General features: G+C 43.5%; 1 protein-coding gene across 13 annotated transcripts in view; it reads left to right on the top strand.

Moving 5' to 3' along the window:
• The window catches only part of synrg (synergin gamma), a 134,231-nt gene that overhangs the window by 56,235 nt on the left and 58,637 nt on the right, over positions 1–19,359 (top strand). For 12 of the 13 annotated variants that reach the window (XM_033046343.1, XM_033046344.1, XM_033046338.1 and 9 more), the window contains 3 exons: positions 609–748; positions 4,145–4,260; positions 15,138–15,200. In XM_033046343.1, coding sequence (XP_032902234.1) covers positions 609–748; positions 4,145–4,260; positions 15,138–15,200 — 319 coding nt within the window. The remainder of the gene's footprint in view (positions 1–608; positions 749–4,144; positions 4,261–15,137; positions 15,201–19,359) is intronic. The other variant, XM_033046342.1, reaches the window with a different exon arrangement.

Here is a 19,359-nt window from a genome sequence, read left to right as displayed (position 1 = left end):
CAATGATCTATTCTCCTTGAACTTCGTCCCCTTTGATCTCCCATTTTCACACCTTACCCTTGATCAGTACAGGTGTCAGGTTACGGGGAGAAGGCAGGAGAATTGGTTAGGAGGGAGAGATAGATCAGCCATGATTGAAAGACTTGATGGGCCGAATGGCCTAATTCCACTCCTATTCCTCATGTCCCATGTACCATTCCATATATCTAACTGTGTCTCTCTCTCCCCTGATGTTAATGTTTCAAGCTGAAATATTTTGTTAGAAGATCAAGAAAAGGAGATTGAATTTGTGGGCTTCAGCTTTCTGAGTCATCAGTCCTGGCTGTTTGTTCTGTGCCTTTTCATACCTTTAGTTTCCCTCTCCCCTGGTTCTCAGTCTGAAGAAGAATCTCGACCCGAAACATCAACCATTCCTTTTCTCCAGAGATGTTGCCTGTCCCGCTGAGGTATTCCAACATGTTTGTCAGAGGATCTACCTTCGGTGTATTTCCCTCCAACAAATAAAGTTAGAGATGTGTTTAATAAATATGTGATAATATATTAGTAGTAACTAAACAATATTGTTAAGATTAAATATATCAGAAGATTAAAACCTTTCTTTTACCTAGGCTGTTAAATCTGATGATGATGACTTCCAGGATTTTCAGGAGGCTCCTCAACACAATGCAACTGATGATTCATTCAAGGGATTCAAGAGTGAAGCCTCTGGAATTTTATCGAAAGCCCCAGGCTCACAAACTGCAGTCAGGTTTGAATTATTGTTATGTACATCCCACACTCATTTACTTTGAACTTTACCTTCTTTAAAGAGCATGGCAGCAGTCTTGTTGCAATCCTATTTTTAGACACCTTAACCTATTGGTAAAATTGACAGCCGTAGAGAGCAGTGTTTTCTAATATAACTTTCATTCTCAAATTGAATGCTGTGCCCTCTTGCATTTGGACAGCTAATAATGTGGACTGGAATGAACCTTGCATACTATGGATTTGAACCAACTGATTTCCAAATTGAACTCCGTTAGTTTGACACAATATACAGTCAAAGATATACACAAAATGCTGGAGTAACTCAGAGGTCAGACAGCATATCTGGAGAGAAGGAATAGGTAACGTTTCAGGTCGAAACCCTTCTTCAGACTGGCAGTCTAAACCTCCTCCAGCCTCATCTACTATATCCATTGTTCAAGGTGTGGACCCTTTCTTCTTCGGCAAGACCAAACGTAGACTGGGCGATCGTTTCACCTTCACTCAGTCCACCTGGAACTACCTGATCTCCCTGGTTGCCAAACACTTTAATTCCCATTCTCACACCGACCTTTCTATCCTAGGCCTCCTCCATTGTCAGAGTGAGGCCAAGCACAAATTGGAGGAACATCATCTTATATTTTGCTTGGGCAGCTTACAACTCAGTCTGAAGTAGGGTCTTGACACGAAACATCACCCATTCCTTCTCTCTGGAGATGCTGCCTGGATGCTGAGTTACTCCAGGATTTTGTGCCTACCCTTGATTTAAACCAGCATCTGCAGTTCTTTCATGCACATTAAAACCCAGTGGTATGAATATTAATTTCTCTAACTTGAAGTAATCCTTGCACCCACCCCCCCCTCTCCATCCCTCCCCCACCCAAGTTATACCAACTTCAGAGTCGTGTTGACTCTCATTGTCCATACCCGTTTTCACCTAGGCCACAGCTAACAATGGTTTGTTTCTTTAATCATGGATACTTTTTTACATATCTTTAATTCATTTCATAAGATCATAAATGATAGTAGAATTAGGCCATTCGGCCCATCAAGTCTACTCCGCCATTCAATCATAGAGTCATAGAGTGATACAGTGTGGAAACAGGCCATTTGGCCCAACTTGCCCACACCGGCCAACGTGTCCTAGCTACACTAGTCCCACCTGCATGCACTTGGTCCATATCCCTCCAAACCTGTCCTATCCATGTACCTGTCTAACTATTTCTTAAATGTTGGGATAGTCCCAGCCTCAACTACCTCCTCTGGCAACTTGTTCCATACACCCACCACCCTTTGTGTGAAAAGATTACCCCTTAGATTCCTATCAAATCTTTTCCCCTTCACCTTGAACCTATGTCCTCTGGTCCTCGATTCCCCTACTCTAGGATTCTGTGCATCTACCTGGTCTATTCCTCTCATAATTTTATACACCTCTATAAGATCACCCCTTATCCTCCTGCGCTCCATGAATAGAGACCCAGCCTACTCAACCTCTCCCTATAGCTCACACCCTCTAGTCCTGGTAACATCCTCTTAAATCTTCTCTGAACCCTTTCAAGCTTGACAATATCTTTCCTATCACATGGTGCCCAGAACTGAACATAATACTTTAAATTAGGGGTAGGGTACTGACATGGATAGGAAATTGGTTGGCAGACAGGAAACAAAGAGTAGGGATTAACGGGTCCCTTTCAGAATGGCAGTGACTAGTGGGGTACCGCAAGGCTCGGTGCTGGGACCACAGCTATTTACAATATGAATCGTTGATTTAGATGAAGAGATTCAAAGTAACATTAGCAAATTTGCAGATGACACAAAGCTGGGTGGCAGTGTGAACTGTGAGGAGGATGCTGTGAGAATGCAGGATGACTTGGGCAGGTTGGGTGAGTGGGCGGATGCATGGCAGATGCAGTTTAATGCGGATAAATGTGAGGTTATCCACTTTGGTGGCAAAAACAGGAAGGCAGCTTACTATCTGAATGGTGTCAAGTTGGGAAATGGGGAAGTACAACGGGATCTGGAGGTCCTTGTTCATCACTCACTGAAGGTAAGCATGTATGTACAGCAGGCAGTGAAGAAAGCTAATGGCTTCTGTGGTTGTACAGAGCCCTAATGAGACCACACCTGGAGTATTGTGTGCATTTTGGTCTCCAAATTTGAGGAAGGGCATTCGTGCTATTGCGGGTGTGCAGCGTAGGTTGACGAGGTTAATTCCCGGGATGGCAGGTCTGTCATATGTTGACAACCTCTCCACCTCCTCTATTTTTATTGTTAACTAGACCAAGTGCAGACCCGTTGAGTCTGCTCCCCCAACGCAGCCGTTCCCTACCCGTAGCCCCCACGGGAGACGTGGTCCTCCAACTCAAGCCGTTCCCGAACATAAGATTCCAGCACTCAGCAGTGCGGCTATTTTTAAATGGCGTCTTTGAGGCGAGAGGCGGGCGCCAGCAGCCGTAATGGTCGCTGGCCAGCAGGAGGCAACAAAATGAGTGAGTGGGTGTGGGGGGGGGGGGGGAGAGAAGGGTTTTATTAAAAATGTGTACATAAATACGACGAAATTTAATGAGGAGTGAATACTTGTAATGAAAAGTGAAATCTCTACCGAAATGGAAAAAATCTCGGCGTTTCTGGGTCTGGTGTTGGCGTAGCAACGAATCAAAGGCTGGCACCCACAAGTAAGTCAGGCAGACACACACACGCACGCACACACGCACACACACACACACACACACAGCCAGCCACAGAGTTTTAATATTATACTAGACCAAGTGCAGACCCGTTGGGTCTGCTCCCCCAACGCAGCCGTTCCCTACCCGTAGCCCCCACAGGAGACGTGGTCCTCCAACTCAAGCAGCTCAGGAATCTGCAGTGTGGCAGTTTTTAAATGGCGTCTTTGAGGCGAGATGCGACAGCCAGCAGCTGTTATGGTCGCTGGCCAGCAGGAGGCGACAAAATGAGTGAGTGGGGGGGGGGAGGGGGAGGAGAAGGATTTGATTTAAAAAGTCTACATAATCACGACGAAATTTAATGAGGCGTGGATACTTGGAATGAAAAGTGAAATCTCTACCGAAATGGAACAAATCAGGGTGTTTGTGGGTCGGGTGTTGTCGTGGCAACGAATCAAAGGCTGGCAGCCACAAGTCAGAAACACACACAGCCACACACACAGTTTTATAGATATAGATAGATATAGATAGATGATAGAGAAGTGGTCAGATTGATGTTGTGCAGCACGGAGGGGGTGGGTAGTGGACGAGGCCGCAGTCTTTTGCAGTCAGGCTGTAATTGGGTGTTAAGTGGTGATTGGAGAGGGATGGGTAAAAGCAGTTTATGGTTCTTCTTCAGGCATGCATTTGTGAACAGTGATGTTTGAGATAGTTTTTTGAATTCTGTCTTTCAGTGCGCACACTTTACTGACACCAATTTCAGGCACCTCTGCTTCATCATCTGTGGATAAATATGCAGTCTTTAAAGACTTGACAGAAGACAAGCCTGCAGAAAGTTCACCATTTGCAGGTATAAAGGACTGCCTTAGAAATATTTTATTCCTAAACTGAGCATTGGAAAAAATGTAACAAATGTAAATCTAACAAATACTGTAGATCATACAAGCATGTGTTACCTTGGGTGGGGTGCAAAGTCTCCAGAGGTTTCCGTTCAGGTTTCCTAAGTGGGACAGGGGCATTAAAATGTTTTTTAAATGAGAAGACTTTTAAATGAGAAGCATGCTGTTATAAATGTGACTACATTAGCTGAGTACTCTTCTAGTCTCTTCTGACCTGTCAGGAAATGCCAATGAAAGGCTACTCAGCTTTTGTTATTCCATATTATATAACTTAATAAACATGTTACTTAATAGGAAAACAAACTGCTGGAGGAACTCAGTGGCTTCGGCAGCATCTATGGAGGGAAAGCAATAGTCAGCACTTTGGGTCAAGACTCTGCATAAATAGGTCTTCCTCTTTTGACCTAGATTCTAGTCTGCCATATCTGTGTCTCCATGTTATTTATTAGATTTCATATTTTCATTTTTTTCATGTAAATTGCTCTCTTTCCCCCACTTGTTTCTCCTGCTCACTTGTCACTGCTCAGTGTTCCAGATCATTCTGCGACATAACCACTTGCAAAAGGCATAATGGATATGTCAAGTAAATGTGGCATTCTCTCATGACCTCATTGCCCCCGTGCTACTTTCCTTTGAAGCCTGGTCATACATGCAGAGTGATGCTCTGTCTACTAGCTGCTCATCAGCATCTTGATGCTTGGGACTCTGACACCACTAATGGGGAAAGTGCGAGCAGAGCCATAGGTGGAAGTCCACATCTCAGCCATGCTGGCAGACAAAAAGCTGGAGAAACTCAGTGGGTGAGGCAGCATCTATGGAGCAAAGGAAATAGGCAACGTTTCGGGTCGAAACCCTTCTTCAGTTGCATACCTCCTAGTTCGGACCCAACCTGGACTATAGATACCCTTCCCTCAGCCATGCTGGCACCTGTTTCCACATAACCAGGGGTATAGAGATGATTTTAAACAAAATAGAAGAATGATAAGCATATTACCAGGAAGGTGAGCACAAATCTAAGAGTAAATTAGCATGTAGAAGGTTAGAGTTCACCATAATAAAGATTTATCTGAATGCATGTAGCATTTGCAACAAAACAAACTATGAGCATAAATGGATGTAGTATGATGTGGGAATCATAACCAGGACTGAATAATACAGATTGGGAGTTGAATATTCAGTTGTTTTTAGTTTAGTTGAGTTTAGTTTATTGTCACGTGTACCGAGGTACAGTGAAACACTTTTGTTGTGTGCTAACCAGTGAGCAGAGAGACTATACATGTTTACAATCGAGCCATTCCCATTCAGGAAGGTGACTGTTAATTAATGTGGTCTTAGTGCAAAAGAACAGGAACACCTCTGTTCTGCAAACCGGGATGTAGAGGCAGTTTAGTGGAGATGAAAATAATACAGTGGAGAAAGTCCATGTCAGAGCAGAATATAAAGGAAGAAATAAAATAAAATATCAGTAAAATATGGAGGTTATTATGAGAAATTTATTCTATATATTGAATGGAGATAGTGTCAAAATTAAACAAACTTTAACAACCGTGTCATCCTTAAAGAAAAGGCATATAAAAGAGCGTGGCAGATCAGAAGATTGGAATTGACTCTAGAAAAATAATGGCAAAATGATTAATAAGAGGAAAACTTGAAGTACAAGGCAAAGTTGGGGAGAAATGTCAGCTCAAATCATTTGGATTTTGAGGGAAATCTAAATCAACATCTGGGAGGGAGAGAAAGCCATCAAAATGACTATCTTGAGGGAAGTGATAATGTATAAGTTGTTGGACCCAGTGGACTGATGAGTGCCCAGGTTCTGATCAATTTTATATAAGGGTCTTAACAGAAGTGGTCTAAGTTCAGGAAACAAGGACGTAAAACAGCTCGGAGATTTGAGAGATTCAATGCTTGTTTAAATTTTCCAAAATCGCTAGATTTGGGAGAGATTTGATTGGAAAAGAGTGAACTATTAAACTCTTTTATTCAGAAAGCAAGCACAGAATGCTGAAAACCACAGGCATGTCAACTTGACATCTGTCAAATGTTAAAAAAATATTATTTATGTGCTTGGAAAGATTCACGGCATTGGTCACAATTTTTAAATACAAAATGATGTTTGGCCAGTTAATTGGAGTTGCTGAAGGAAATAATGTGGTGTGGATATGCTATATTGGATTTCAGGAAGCATTTGAAAAAGTGCTGTATCAAAAGTTATTGTGGGAAAAAAAATTTGTGTCAGGGGCAATATATTGACATCGAAAAGGGATTGGCTGACTAATTGGAATCAGTAGGCAAATCATATGGTGTAGAATTAGGCCATTCGGCCCATCTAGTTTATACCGCCATTCTATCATGGCTGACCTATCTCACCCTCCTAATCCCTTTCTCCTGCTTTCTCTCCATAACCTCTGACACTCATAGTAATCAAAAATCTATCTGTCTCTGCCTTAAATATATCCACTGACTTTGCCTTCACAGCCTTCTGTGGTAAAGAATTCCACAGATTTACCACCCTCTGACTAAAGAAATTTCTCCTCGTCTCCTTCCTAAAAGAACGTCCTTTAATTTTGATGCTATGACCTCCAGGCCTAGACTCTCCCACTAGTGCAAACATCCGCTCCGCATCCACTATCCAAGCCTTTCATTATTCTGTATGTTTCAATGAGGTCCCCCCACATTCTTCTAAACTCCAGCGAGTACAGGCCCAGTGCCGTCAAACGCTCATCATATGTTAACCCACTCATTCCTGAGATTATTCTTGTAAACCTCCTCTGGACCCTCTCCAGGCCAATTCAGAGCCAGCACATCCTTCCTCAGATATGGTGTCCAAAATTGCTCCAAATGCAGCCTGACCAGCACCTTATAGAGCTTCAGCATTACACAGATGTTTTTATATACAAGCCCTCTCGAAATAAATGCTAGCGTTAAGTTTGCTTTCTTTACTACTGATTCGACTTGCAGATGAACCTTTTAGGAATCCTGTACCAGCACTCCTAAGTTCCTTTGCACTTCCGGTTTCTGGATTCTCTCCCCATTTAGAAAATAATCTGCACCATTATTCCTACTACCTAAATGCATGGCTCCACACTTTGCTACACTATATTCCATCTGTCATTTCTCTGCCCACTTTTCCAATCTATCCAAGATCTTCTGCAGTGTCCCTGCCTTCCCTACACTACCTGCCACTCCACCTATTTTAGTGTCATCCGCAAACTTGGGGACAAAGTCTTCAATCCCTCGTCCAAATCATTAAGATAGAACGTGCAGAGCAGCGGCCCCAGCACCGAGCCCTGCGGAACTCCGCTAGTCACTGGCAGTCAACCAGAAAAAGCCCCCTTTAACGTAGAAACATAGAAAATAGATGCAGGAGTAGGCCAATACCCCGTTCCTGCTTTCTCCCATAATCTTTTGATTCTGTTAGCCCTAAGAGCTATATCTAACGCTCTCTTGAAAACATCCAGTGAATTGGCCACCCCTGCCTTCTGTGGAAGAGAATTCAACAGATTCACAACACTCTGTTATGGTCTGAGCGCAGGTATATAGGACTAGGGGAGAATACGTGTTCAGCACGGACTAGAAGGGTCGAGATGGCCTGTTTCCGTGCTGTAAATTGTTATATGGTTACTCTGAGTGAAAAAGTTTTTCCTCATCTCAGTCCTAAATGGCCCACCCCTTATTCTTAAACTGTGACCCCTGGTTCTGTCTCCCCCAACATCGAGAACATTTTTCCTGCATCTAGCCTGTCCAATCTGTTATTTTTGTTCCACACACTTCCACTATTTTCCCAACATACCATTTGTCTCGACTAGACTTGTTGGGAGGACTGAGAACACGAACCTGCTCATCTGGCTTGAAGTACCTCTCCTTTTTGTGGGAGTCAAAATGGCGTTTTTCACTTAACTGTTTTTGCTCAACTGTCAAGGCCAAATTGGGATGAACTAGACTTAGGCATATTCTTCGCCTTCTCTTCATCAACAGTTCTGCAGGTGAGTAACCTGTTGTTGTGTGTTCTGTACTTCAGCAAGAAACTAGCCAAACGATGTTTCATGCTGAGCTTTGAACTACCCTGCAAAACCTGTTTCTTGAAAGCATCTTTGACAACTCTAACAGACCTTTCCGCCACCCCGTTGGAGGCTGGATGGTATGGGGGAACGTGTGTGTGTTTACACCAATCTGCTGCATGAACTCTTTGAACCGTTCTGAACAAAACTGAGGCCCGTTATCAGAAACAAGTTCTTCCGGTAAACCATGGCATGCAAAAATGGATCTCAACTCGTCTATGGTACACTCAGTAGTAGTGCTTGACCCCATATACTTAACTTCAATCCCTTTAGAATGATTATCTACTAGTACCAGAAAGTGATCATTACCCTATTCACAAAAATCTACATGAACTCTCTGAAAATGTCTACTTGGGCATGACCAGGGTTGCAGTGGTGTTTTTAGTGGTTTACTCCGGCAATTTTGGCAGACACTACATTTGCTCACCAGTGACTCGATGTCAGCGTCAATACCAGGCCAATACACAAAACTTCTGGCAATTGACTTCATGATTAATATGTCAGGATGTTCGGCATGAAGTTCATTCATAATTTTGTTTCTCAAAGACTCTGGTACAACCACTCTGTAACCCCACTCAATGCATCCCTGCTCACATGATAATTCATGGCGTCGATTATGGAAAAGCTTCAGCTCCAAATCCACTATCGATTTCAATCCAACCATTCTGTTCATAGACCCTCTTCAGCACAGTATCTTTCTCTGATTCTGCTGCAATTTCAGTTGCAGTCACTGGAAAGTCTTCATCTACAACTTGCAGTGTGTAGATTGAGTTCTCATTTCCCATGTCAGAATTCTCATGGGGCAACCGGGATAACGCATCTGCAACTGCGTTACACTTGGAGCTTCTGGACTCAACCTTGTAGTCATACTGGGACAGCAAAATTGTCCAGCGCTGCATGATTGATGCCGCCATGGCAGGTATAGATGACTTGGGACCAAGTATCACTAATCGTGGCTTGTGATCAGTCACTTGGGTGAATGGTCTGTCGAGAAGAAACTGATGGAATTTCTTGATTCCGTACACGATGCTGAGTGCTTCCTTTTCTATCTGTGCATAATTGCGCTCACTCGGTGATTGGGTGCGGGATGCAAATGCAATAGGCTTTTCCTGTCCGTCATTCATTACGTGGGTGATCACTGCACCTCAGGAACGTGCCGTGAGTAATTAGTCAGGGTAGGCAGTCGCTTTAAAAAATCTTGTAAACCGCGCATGCGCAGATTGTTCTCTCCCCAGTGAGCTGTCAGTCGGCTTTAAAAAACTTGGAAACTGCGCATACGCAGATTGTTCTCTCGACTTTTATCAAGTAATTTGTCTTCAATAGATCCTATCTCTTAATAAAGTATTTAAAAACATATAACTCAAAGAAATTTACTTACCATATTATTTGTACACAAAATCCATTCTCTCTTTGTTTCCTGTTGTACCAAGCTGTTTTAAATGTTCTCATTATTTTTGTTCCTTTGCGCTGTTGAAGTTCTTTAAGTTCCGGCGTTGGTCTGCCATTTCCAATTATTTTGGTCTTTTCCTCGTAAGTTTGCTTCGAGAAACTCTTCAGGTAATCACTATCCATCTTTGAAAAACCCGCCAAGAAACTTGCGCATGCGCAGTAGGCTGGTGCGCATGCGTAGTACATGCATGCAGTCCACGGTGTAAAGGCAGAATTTCAGCTGCCTTTACGGACCGTTGCCACTGATGGCTTGAAGCATCGTCGACGGCATGTGAGTAACACATACCTCCGCATTTTAAATGTACTGCGGATGAAAGACACGGGAGAATTATGCCTCCCTTAGAGATCGATCTCTTAGGGAAGCATAATTCTCCCGTCTTCATGTCTCCAAAACTTTACCCGAGTAGGTTCTCAGCTTGACCTTACTCTCAAACAATGGTATCTGTGGGAACTTTGTTTCGTATAGGTGTTTGCTCATGACCGAACAATCTGCTGCCGTGTCAATACACATATCGATTAACTCTTCATTTATCATTAGTTTAGTTCGAAAGTCCTTGCCTTGGCTGGTTGTAGGCTTGTCTGAAGAAGGGTTTCGGGCCCAAAACGTTGCCTATTTCCTTCGCTCCATAGATGCTGCTGCACCCGCTGAGTTTCTCCAGCACTTTTGTCTATCTTCAATTTTCCAGCATTTGCAGTTCCTTCTTAAACACTGTAGGCTTATTGATGTTGGTTGCATAAATGGTGTACAACCCATGTTCATTTCCATCTGGGTTCACCTCCAAGTTGTGAACTCCTCTCTGGTGTTGTCACTTGATTCCCGCAGACTGTTGGTTTCCTGTTTGAAGCTTGGCCCGACATGGCCTTTCTTCTGGCAGTTATAGCACTTGGCCATTTTGAACTGACAAAATTGGGATGAGTGATTACCGTTGCAATGATAAGAACTGGCTGAACTCGGCTCCCCGCCATACTTTGGTTTAGGCTTAGCACCTCGTGGTTTGGCGCCTCTTGGTTTGGCTTTGTGACTGTAAACGGCCACTGCAGTCTGTGGTGGACGAAACTCGCGAGCATTTTTTGATGCCATCTCCATTGTGGAAGCAATCTTACATGCTTTCTCAAATGTAAGATCTGGAGTGTTCATGAGTTTTGACTAAATTCGTTCATCCACTAGACCACAAACAAATCTGTCGCATAGTGCGCATCTGAGAAAGATTCCAAAGTACTCATTGATTGTCTCATTCTGCTTCTGGTTTCTAGTTTATAGCTTTCTGCAATTTCCAGAGGCTTTGCGTTGAAGTGCTCCTCCAACTTCTTCGTAATGTCATTGAATGGCATGTCTTTTGCCTTTATGGGCGCAAGTAGATTCACGAGTTTGCCGTACACTTCAGGACCGAACTCCATGAGCAGAATCGCTTTCATGCGTTCGCAGAAGGCCTTATTTGTTTCAGTCACTATCTCTCCTTCACCACTAATCTCCATTGTTTGCCGTGAAAAACATGTTTGCTCTCTCCATATTGGAGCTGAACGGCTCTCTACTTTTGTCAAAAGTGCCACGGTTTCCGATGTAGCCCGTGGGCGCTGCCATCGTGTCGTTCTCTTTTTTTTTTAAAGTCTGTTTAAAACCTCGATTTCCTGTTTGTTATGGTGGAACAATTTAGGAACTCGACCAAAAAAAAAAATCTTATACAATCCCAAGGACGGCATCTTTGATGCTTAATATACTTAAAATGACCCTATAATTAACTATTAAAAATGCGGTCAGTATTATAAAATCTAATGGCTGCAGGGGTGAAGGAGCTCCCGAACGGCTCCGTTCTACAGCGCAGGGAGAGGAGCCGGTTGTTATTCCGTGTGCTCTTTTGACCCTCCAGAATTTCATGGAGGGGGTTCCCGAAGTTGTCGAGGATGACCTGCACCTTGCACCTCATACACCTCTCAAGCACATCCCCCACAGAGTCCACTCTCCTCCCCCCAGCACTGAGCTAGCTCGTTTTACCAGCTTGTCCAACTTCTTGCTGTTTTTAGCACTGATGTTGTTGCCCCAGCAGACAACAGCGTAATAAATGTCACTTGCAACAACAGTATTGTAAAACATGTACAGCATATCATTGCTCACATTGAAGGATCTGAGCCTTCTGAGGAAAAAGAGTCTGCTCTGTCCTTTTTTGTAGAGGGCATCGGTGTTGACTGACCAGTCCAGTTTGTTATCAAGGTGCACTCCCAGATATTTGTATGTCTGCACCATCTCAATGTCCACCCTTGCAGTATTAACCGCCTGAAGGGGGAGCTTGGACCTGCCGAAGTTAACAACCATCTCTTTGGTCTTGGTTGTATTCAGGATGAGGCAGTTCTCTTTACTCCAGACATAGAAAGAACTGGTCAAGTCCCTGTATATCTCCTCCATTCCTTACACATGCCACAATCGCTGTCATCTGAATATTTCTGTATGTGGCATGTGTCAGACTTATATTTGAATACAGGGGGAAGAGGAACAGGGCCAAAACCGTTCCCTGTGGGGCTCCAACATTGCACACCACTGTCCCGGATACACAGTCCCCCAGTTTAACAAACTGTGGTCGACCCGTCAGGTAGTTGTATATCCAGGAGATAAAGGTGGAATCCACCTCCATCTTCTCAAGCTTGTTTTTCAAAATCAGGGGTTGGATGGTGTTGAACGCACTTGAAAAATCAAAGAACATAATCCTCACGTAGCCACCTGGTTCGTCCAAAAAGGAGTAAATCCGGTGCAGCATGTATAGGACTGCGTCATCCACACCAATGTTCTCCTGGTACGCAAACTGTAGTGGGTCGAGTGCGTGTTGGACTTGTGGTCTCAGGAGACGAATAAGTAGCCGCTCCATTGTCTTCATGATATGAGATGTAAGGGTCACCAGTCTGTAGTCATTGATCTCGGTCGGCCGCCCTGCTTTGGGAACCGGCACGAGGCATGATGTTTTCCACCGACCTGGTACCCTTCCTGACTGGAAACTAAGGTTGAAAATGGTCTGGAGAGGCTCCGCCAGCTGAGCCGCACAATCTTTCAGTAGCCTGGAAAATGACACATAGATACATAGAAAATAGGTGCAGGAGTAGGCCATTCGGCCCTTCGAGCCTGCACCGCCATTCAATATGATCATGGCTGATCATCCAACTCAGTATCCCGTACCTGCCTTCTCTCCATACCCCCTGATCCCTTTAGCCACAAGGGCCACATCTAACTCCCTCTTAAATATAGCCAATGAACTGGCCTCAACTACCTTCTGTGGCAGAGAATTCCAGAGATTCACCACTCTCTGTGTGCGCTGACACCATCAGGGCCAGCTGCTTTACCAGGGAGCAGCCTCCTTAGCTCAGCTCTCACCTCGTCCGTCGTGAAGAACAGTTGAGATGCCGGCATAGGAGGTGCTGCAGCTGTGGTGTTGGGGGGGCTGCCTAGTGGAGGTAATGGTGGGGGAGAGGCTGCACCAGCAGAGGTGGGAGGGGATACCAGATCAAACCTGTTATTAACCTGTTATAGAACAGGTTAAACTCATTGGCCTTGTCCACGTCTCCTGACGGCTGGCTTCTCTTCTCCTTGAAGCCAGTGATGGTCTTTATTCCTCTCCACACCTCTTTGATGCTGTTGTGCTGCAGTTTCCTCTCTAGCTTCCTTGGCCTCCACTGCCTTCTGAGGCAGAGAATTCATCACCTCCGTTCTAAATGGCTTACCCCTGGTTCTGGACTCCCCCAACATCGGTAACATGTTTCCTGCCTCTAGCGTATCCAATCCCTTAATAATCTTATATGTTTCAATAAAATATCCTCTCATCCTAAATTCCAGTGTATATAATCCCAGTCGTTCCATTCTTTCAACATATGACAGTCCTGCCATCCCGGGAATTAACCTCGTGAACCTACGCTGCTCTCCCATTTTCAAGAAAAAGTGTAATTGTTGCTGGGAGAGTAGAGATCGAGCAGATTGAACTTTCGTTGCCATTGAGTCGGGGGGGGGGGGGGCAGGGAAATTACAATTAATCAGTTCGGTGACAATGACAAAAACACTCTCCACGATCATGTTCTTTAATATTTCAAAGACCATGGCATGAAACCTGTGGTTATATGTGAAGGAATACATGAAAATATTCCAAAAGTAACCATAACCATTAGAGGTTAGTCTGAGCAGTATTTATTTTATACAAACCATCAGAAGGATGATTCAATGTTTTTCACTCCCTCAATAACAATAATGTCCTTCCTCAAATTAGGAAACCAAAATTGTACACAATACTCCAGGTTTCCGGCTCACCAGGAAGGGCCCTGTACAACTGCAGTAGGACTTCCTTGCTCCTAAACTCAAATCCTCTCGTAATGAAGGCCAACACGCCATTAGCTTTCTTCACTGCCTGCTGTACCTGCATGCTTACTTTCAGTGACTGATGTACAAGCACACCCAGGTCTTATTGCACCTCCCCTTTTCCTAACCTGATATCATTCAGATAAGAATCTGCCTTCCTGTTCTTGCCACCAGTGGATAACCTCACATTTATCCACATTATATTGCATCTGCCATGCATCTGCCCACTCACCCAACCTATCCAAGTCGCCCTGCAACCTCATAGCATGCTCCTCGCAACTAACACTGCCACCCAGCTTTGTGTCATCCGCAAACTTCGAGATGTTACATTTAATTCCCTCGTCTAAATCGTTAATATATATTGTAGACAATTGGGGTCCAAGCACCGAGCCTTGCGGCACTCCACTAGTCACTGCCTGCCATTCTGAAAAGGACCTGTTAATTCCTACTCTTTGCTTCCTGTCTGCCAACCAGTGCTTTATCCATGTCAATATCCTATCCCCAATACCATGTGCTCTAATATTGCACACTAATCTGTGTTTATTGCCACTCTTTGCCTTCTGCCATTCAGCCAACCTGATATCCGTGCTTGTATCTGCTCTTTGATACCATGGGCTCTCATCTTCCTTAGCAGCCTTATCAAAAGTAATTTATCTGATAAATGGTTGCCCATTTGCAGGTGATAAAAAAAGGAGGGAAAGCCAGTTGTGAAATGACTGCAGGAAAATGACATATAATAGGAAAAACATTGTGAAATTAAACATTTTGGCAGGAAATATGAATTGAAACCTAAGATGTAAGTATTGATAGATTGCAGAGGACGAACACAAAAAAGTACAGATACTGGAGTTAACCAGTCAAGCAGTCAACGTTTAGGGTTAGCGCCACTTCCTCAGAATTGAGACATGACTGAAGGTTTTATAGTTTTAAAGGCAGAGCTATTGTGCTTTAGCTGAAGGAAAATTACTATATTTTAACTTTTTTTTAGATTTTGGCGATAAATACAGTGTGTTTCGGGACCTTGGTCAGAGCATGGAGAGTAAAGCCTCAGGTGAGTTGGCATTCACATTAAATGAAATGGTGTTGGGTAAGCTGAAGGCAGATAAATCCCTAGGGCCTGATGGTCTACATCCCAGAGTACTCTAGGAGGTGGCCCTAGAAATCGTGGCTGCATCATGATCATTTTCCAAAGTTCAATCGACTGGATCAGTTCCTGTGGACTGGAGGGTATTGAATGTAACCTAACTTTTTAAGATAGGAGGGAGAGAGAAAACGGGGAATTATAGACCAGTTAGCCTGACATGGGTGATGGGGAAGTTGCTTGAGTCGATTATTAAAGATGTAATAGCAGCGCATTCGGAAGGCAGTAACAGGATCGGTCAGTCAGATTGACAAGGTCCTTCACAAGAGATAAATGTGAGGTTATCCACTTTGTTGGCTAGAACAAGGCAGATTATTATCTGAATGGTGTCAGATTAGGAAAAGGGGAGGTGCAACGAGACCTGGGTGTCCTTATACATCTGTCACTGAAAGTAAGCATGCAGGTACAGCAGGCCGTGAAGAGAGCAAATGGCATGTGGGCCTTCATAGCGAGACGATTTGAGAAAAGGAGCAAGAAGGTCCTATTGCAGTTGTATAGGGCCCTGCTGAGACCGCATCTGGAGTACTGTGTGCAGTTTTGGTCTCCTAATTTGAGGAAGAACATTTTGCTATTGAGGGAGTGGCAGCGTAGGTTCACCTGGTTAATTCCCGGGATGGCAGGACTGACATATGATGAAAGAATGGATCGACTGGGCTTCTATTCACAGGAATGTAGAAGGTTCACATAGAAACACATAAATTTCTTAAGGGATTGGACAGGCTAGATGCAGGAAAAAATGTTCCCAATGGGGGAGTCCAGAACCAGGGGTCACAGTTTAGGAATAAGGGGTAGGCCATTTAGGGCTTAGCTGAGGAATAACTTTTTCATCCAGAGAGTTGTGAATCTGTGGAATTATGCACTGGATGTTTTCAAGAGAGAGTTAGATATAGCTCTTAGGGCTAACAAGGGATATGGGGGAAAAAGCAGAATCAGGGTACTGATTCTGGATGATCAGCCATGATCATATTGAATGGTGGTGCTGGCTCGAAGGGCCGAATGGCTTACTGCTGCATCTTCTTTCTATGTTTCTATTCACTGTGTAGGTCCCATATTAGACTTCCCATTTCTCTGTATTAAATTCCATCAACCATTCCTCAGCTCACCTTGGCAACCAATCAACATCCTGCTGCAATTTTTGACAGCCATCTTCACTATCTACAATATCACTCACTTTTGTGTCATCTGCTAATCATACCAGGTACATTCTAATCTAAATCATTGATGGAGATGACAAACAGTAACGAGCCCAGCACCAAATCCTGAGGCACATCACTAGTCACAGGCCTCCAGTCTGAAAAGTACCCTTCCACCATCACCCTCTGCTTTGCTTCCTTCCATGAAGCCAATTTTCTGTCCATTCAGCCATTTCTCATTGGATCCCATGTGATCTAACCTTCCAGGGCAGCCTACCATGCAGAACCTTGTCGAATGCCTTGCTGAAGTCCATGTACACAATGTCTACAGCTCTGCCCTCATCAACCTTTTTGGTCACATCTTCAAAAAAACTCATTCAGAGTGACTTCAAAACATTGATCAAAGACCAGATCATACGTTGCTTTATCTACCCTTTTCAATTGGGAATTAAGGAGAGTTTAATTCCAGGACAACAATTGAAATGCAAGTGAAGAGCTGAATAATTCTCTATCATCACATGAACCAATTACCCTCTGAACACCTGAAATAGGTAGAAGAGAAGCATTTTATTTGTGGCAGCAAGTGCTGGACAATTAATTAATCTGAATTGAAATAGACCTGGGTTTTGATATGTTTGCAACTTGACTATTGCAAAATTGTGATATTTAAAAAAAAATGAGTTCATAGATACTGAAGTAGGCCATTCATTCCTTTGGGCCAGCACAGCCATTCAATATGATAAAGTGGTGTGGCGGCACCTAACGGCAGCGTCTCGACTGCAGTCCATCTGTCATTTAATTTAAAAAATTGACTCGTTAAATGTATGTTTTGATTCTAGCTTCTATTATTTTTTTAGCTGTGTATATGTGTAGCAATGTTACAAAATTTTGAGATTTTAAAAATCAAGTCTGCAATTTATCCCATCAGATAAAGCATAAAAATAAGTTTAATTTGACACCTAATTCACTTTCATATCTCAAGTATTTAAAAAGTTATGGCCATTTTCATACTGGGAAATGAGCATCTTGTTCCCTATTGATTTTCTATGGACATAACAAAAAAGCTGTGATCGTGAACAGTCAAAAGCCCATAACTTTCTTAAAAATTAAGAGAACTGAATGAAATTTTCAGTTATCATAGATTGAAGCATTCTGAAACAAATATAAAATAATCTTACTTGGATGACCTGAAATTAAAGCATATAATTAGTTAGTTACCTAATTGTAGCTAATTTCAGACTCACAATTACTAGATCTAAACATCTATCCATTTCTTAATAAATGATTAACATTTTTAAATAGCCTAAATGTCCAAATAATATTCACAAATAATTCACAATAAAACATGATTTTAAAATCTCATTTACATTAATTTATAGACCAAATGGAAGGAATTTAGTGTTCAATTGCTGTAAATAAATGCCCATTTAAATCAGCTTTCTAGTGGGATCCTGTGAACGCGCTGGTTTAGAACGTTCACATTGCAGTAGATTTGTGCCCTCAAATGCCCAGAAAAATACTGCGGGATATAATGGGCCCAAAATGAGCTACTCGCAATATTAAACTTTGTATAAAGGGATCTTTAGAAGCCCTTTTTAATGTAAAAATATACAGCATACCTTCAGTTATTTGCTTTATGAGACCCTGCGGTTGCTGGCGGTCGCGGGTTTAGAGATTGATTTTTAAACTACTATAACTATTTTACGAGGCCTTTAAAACTAATAATAGCTTTTGCGACGGGGTCTTCCAGCGATTTTTCGTTAATAATTAACTAGGCTGAACATCTTCGATTTGAACAGCCTTGAGAAAATCGCGTTTTAAACCCGCCCCCCTCTAAACGGCGCCAAAATCGCGCACACCCGCAGCTACAGATTTTCAGCGACGCTTCAGGTAGGCTTTGCAACATACCTAATATGTGTGTGTGTGGGGGGGGGGGGGGGGCTGTTTAATCTCTTCCATGTACAGGGGACCCGACTTTTTCCCTGTCGGGTCTCCGATGTCGTTGGGCCTAACATCGTGGAACCGGCGGCGTCCTCCGGCCGGGTCCAACCTGAAGGCTCCACTCGCGGAGCCTGCAGACCTGCCATCGCGGAGCTGGCTGACTTCGGAGAGCGAGGAGCTGTGGTGGCGCGCGGCTGCGACCCGACTTCGGAGGTTCGGAAGCTCCTGCTGCAGGCCCCGTGAACGGTAACATCAGGAGCTCGCAGGTCCCTGTTGGGAGACCGCTTTTCGGAGCTCCCGCAACGGCAACTTCTCCCGCCGGAATCTCGGGGTTAAATGACTTGGAGAGGGGCCTAACATTGCCCCGCGCGACTTAACGTCTGCGGGACTTACCATCGCCCGCCGGGGGCTTTAACATTGTGAGACCCAGTCGCCTCGACGTTGCAGTTGGACTGCTGGACCGCGGGAGAAGAACAAAGGGAAGAGATAAGACTTTTGCCTTCCATCACAGTGAGGAGGTGTTGGAGATTCACTCTGATGGATGTTTGTGTAAATTGTGTTAAGTGTGGGTCTTGGTTATTTTTGTAATGTTAAGACTGTAGAAAATGCAATTTCGTTCAAACCAAGCTGTATGAATGACAATAAAAAGCATTCTATTCTATTTTATTCTAATGGCTGATCATCCTAAATCAATGCCCCGTTCATGCATTCTCCCCATAATTTCTTGTTTCCGTTAGACCTAAGAGCTTTATTTAACTCTCTCTTGAAAACATCCAGTGACTTGGCCTCCACTGCCTCACGTAGCAGAGAATTCCACAGATTCACAACTCTCTGTGTGAAAATGTTTTTCCTCATCTCAGTCCTAAATGGCCTACCCCTTGCGTCACTCCAGCTTTTTGAAAACTGTCGACCATTCAGATAATAATCTGCCTTCCTGTTCTTGCCACCAAAGTGGATAACCTCACAATTATCCACATTATACTGCATCTGCCCAC

The sequence above is a fragment of the Amblyraja radiata genome, chromosome 28 (assembly GCF_010909765.2).
Source record: "Amblyraja radiata isolate CabotCenter1 chromosome 28, sAmbRad1.1.pri, whole genome shotgun sequence".
In the NCBI taxonomy this organism is placed as follows: Eukaryota; Metazoa; Chordata; class Chondrichthyes; order Rajiformes; family Rajidae; genus Amblyraja; species Amblyraja radiata.
Note: the sequence above shows the minus strand (reverse complement) of the source record. Positions and strands in the feature narration are given on the sequence as shown.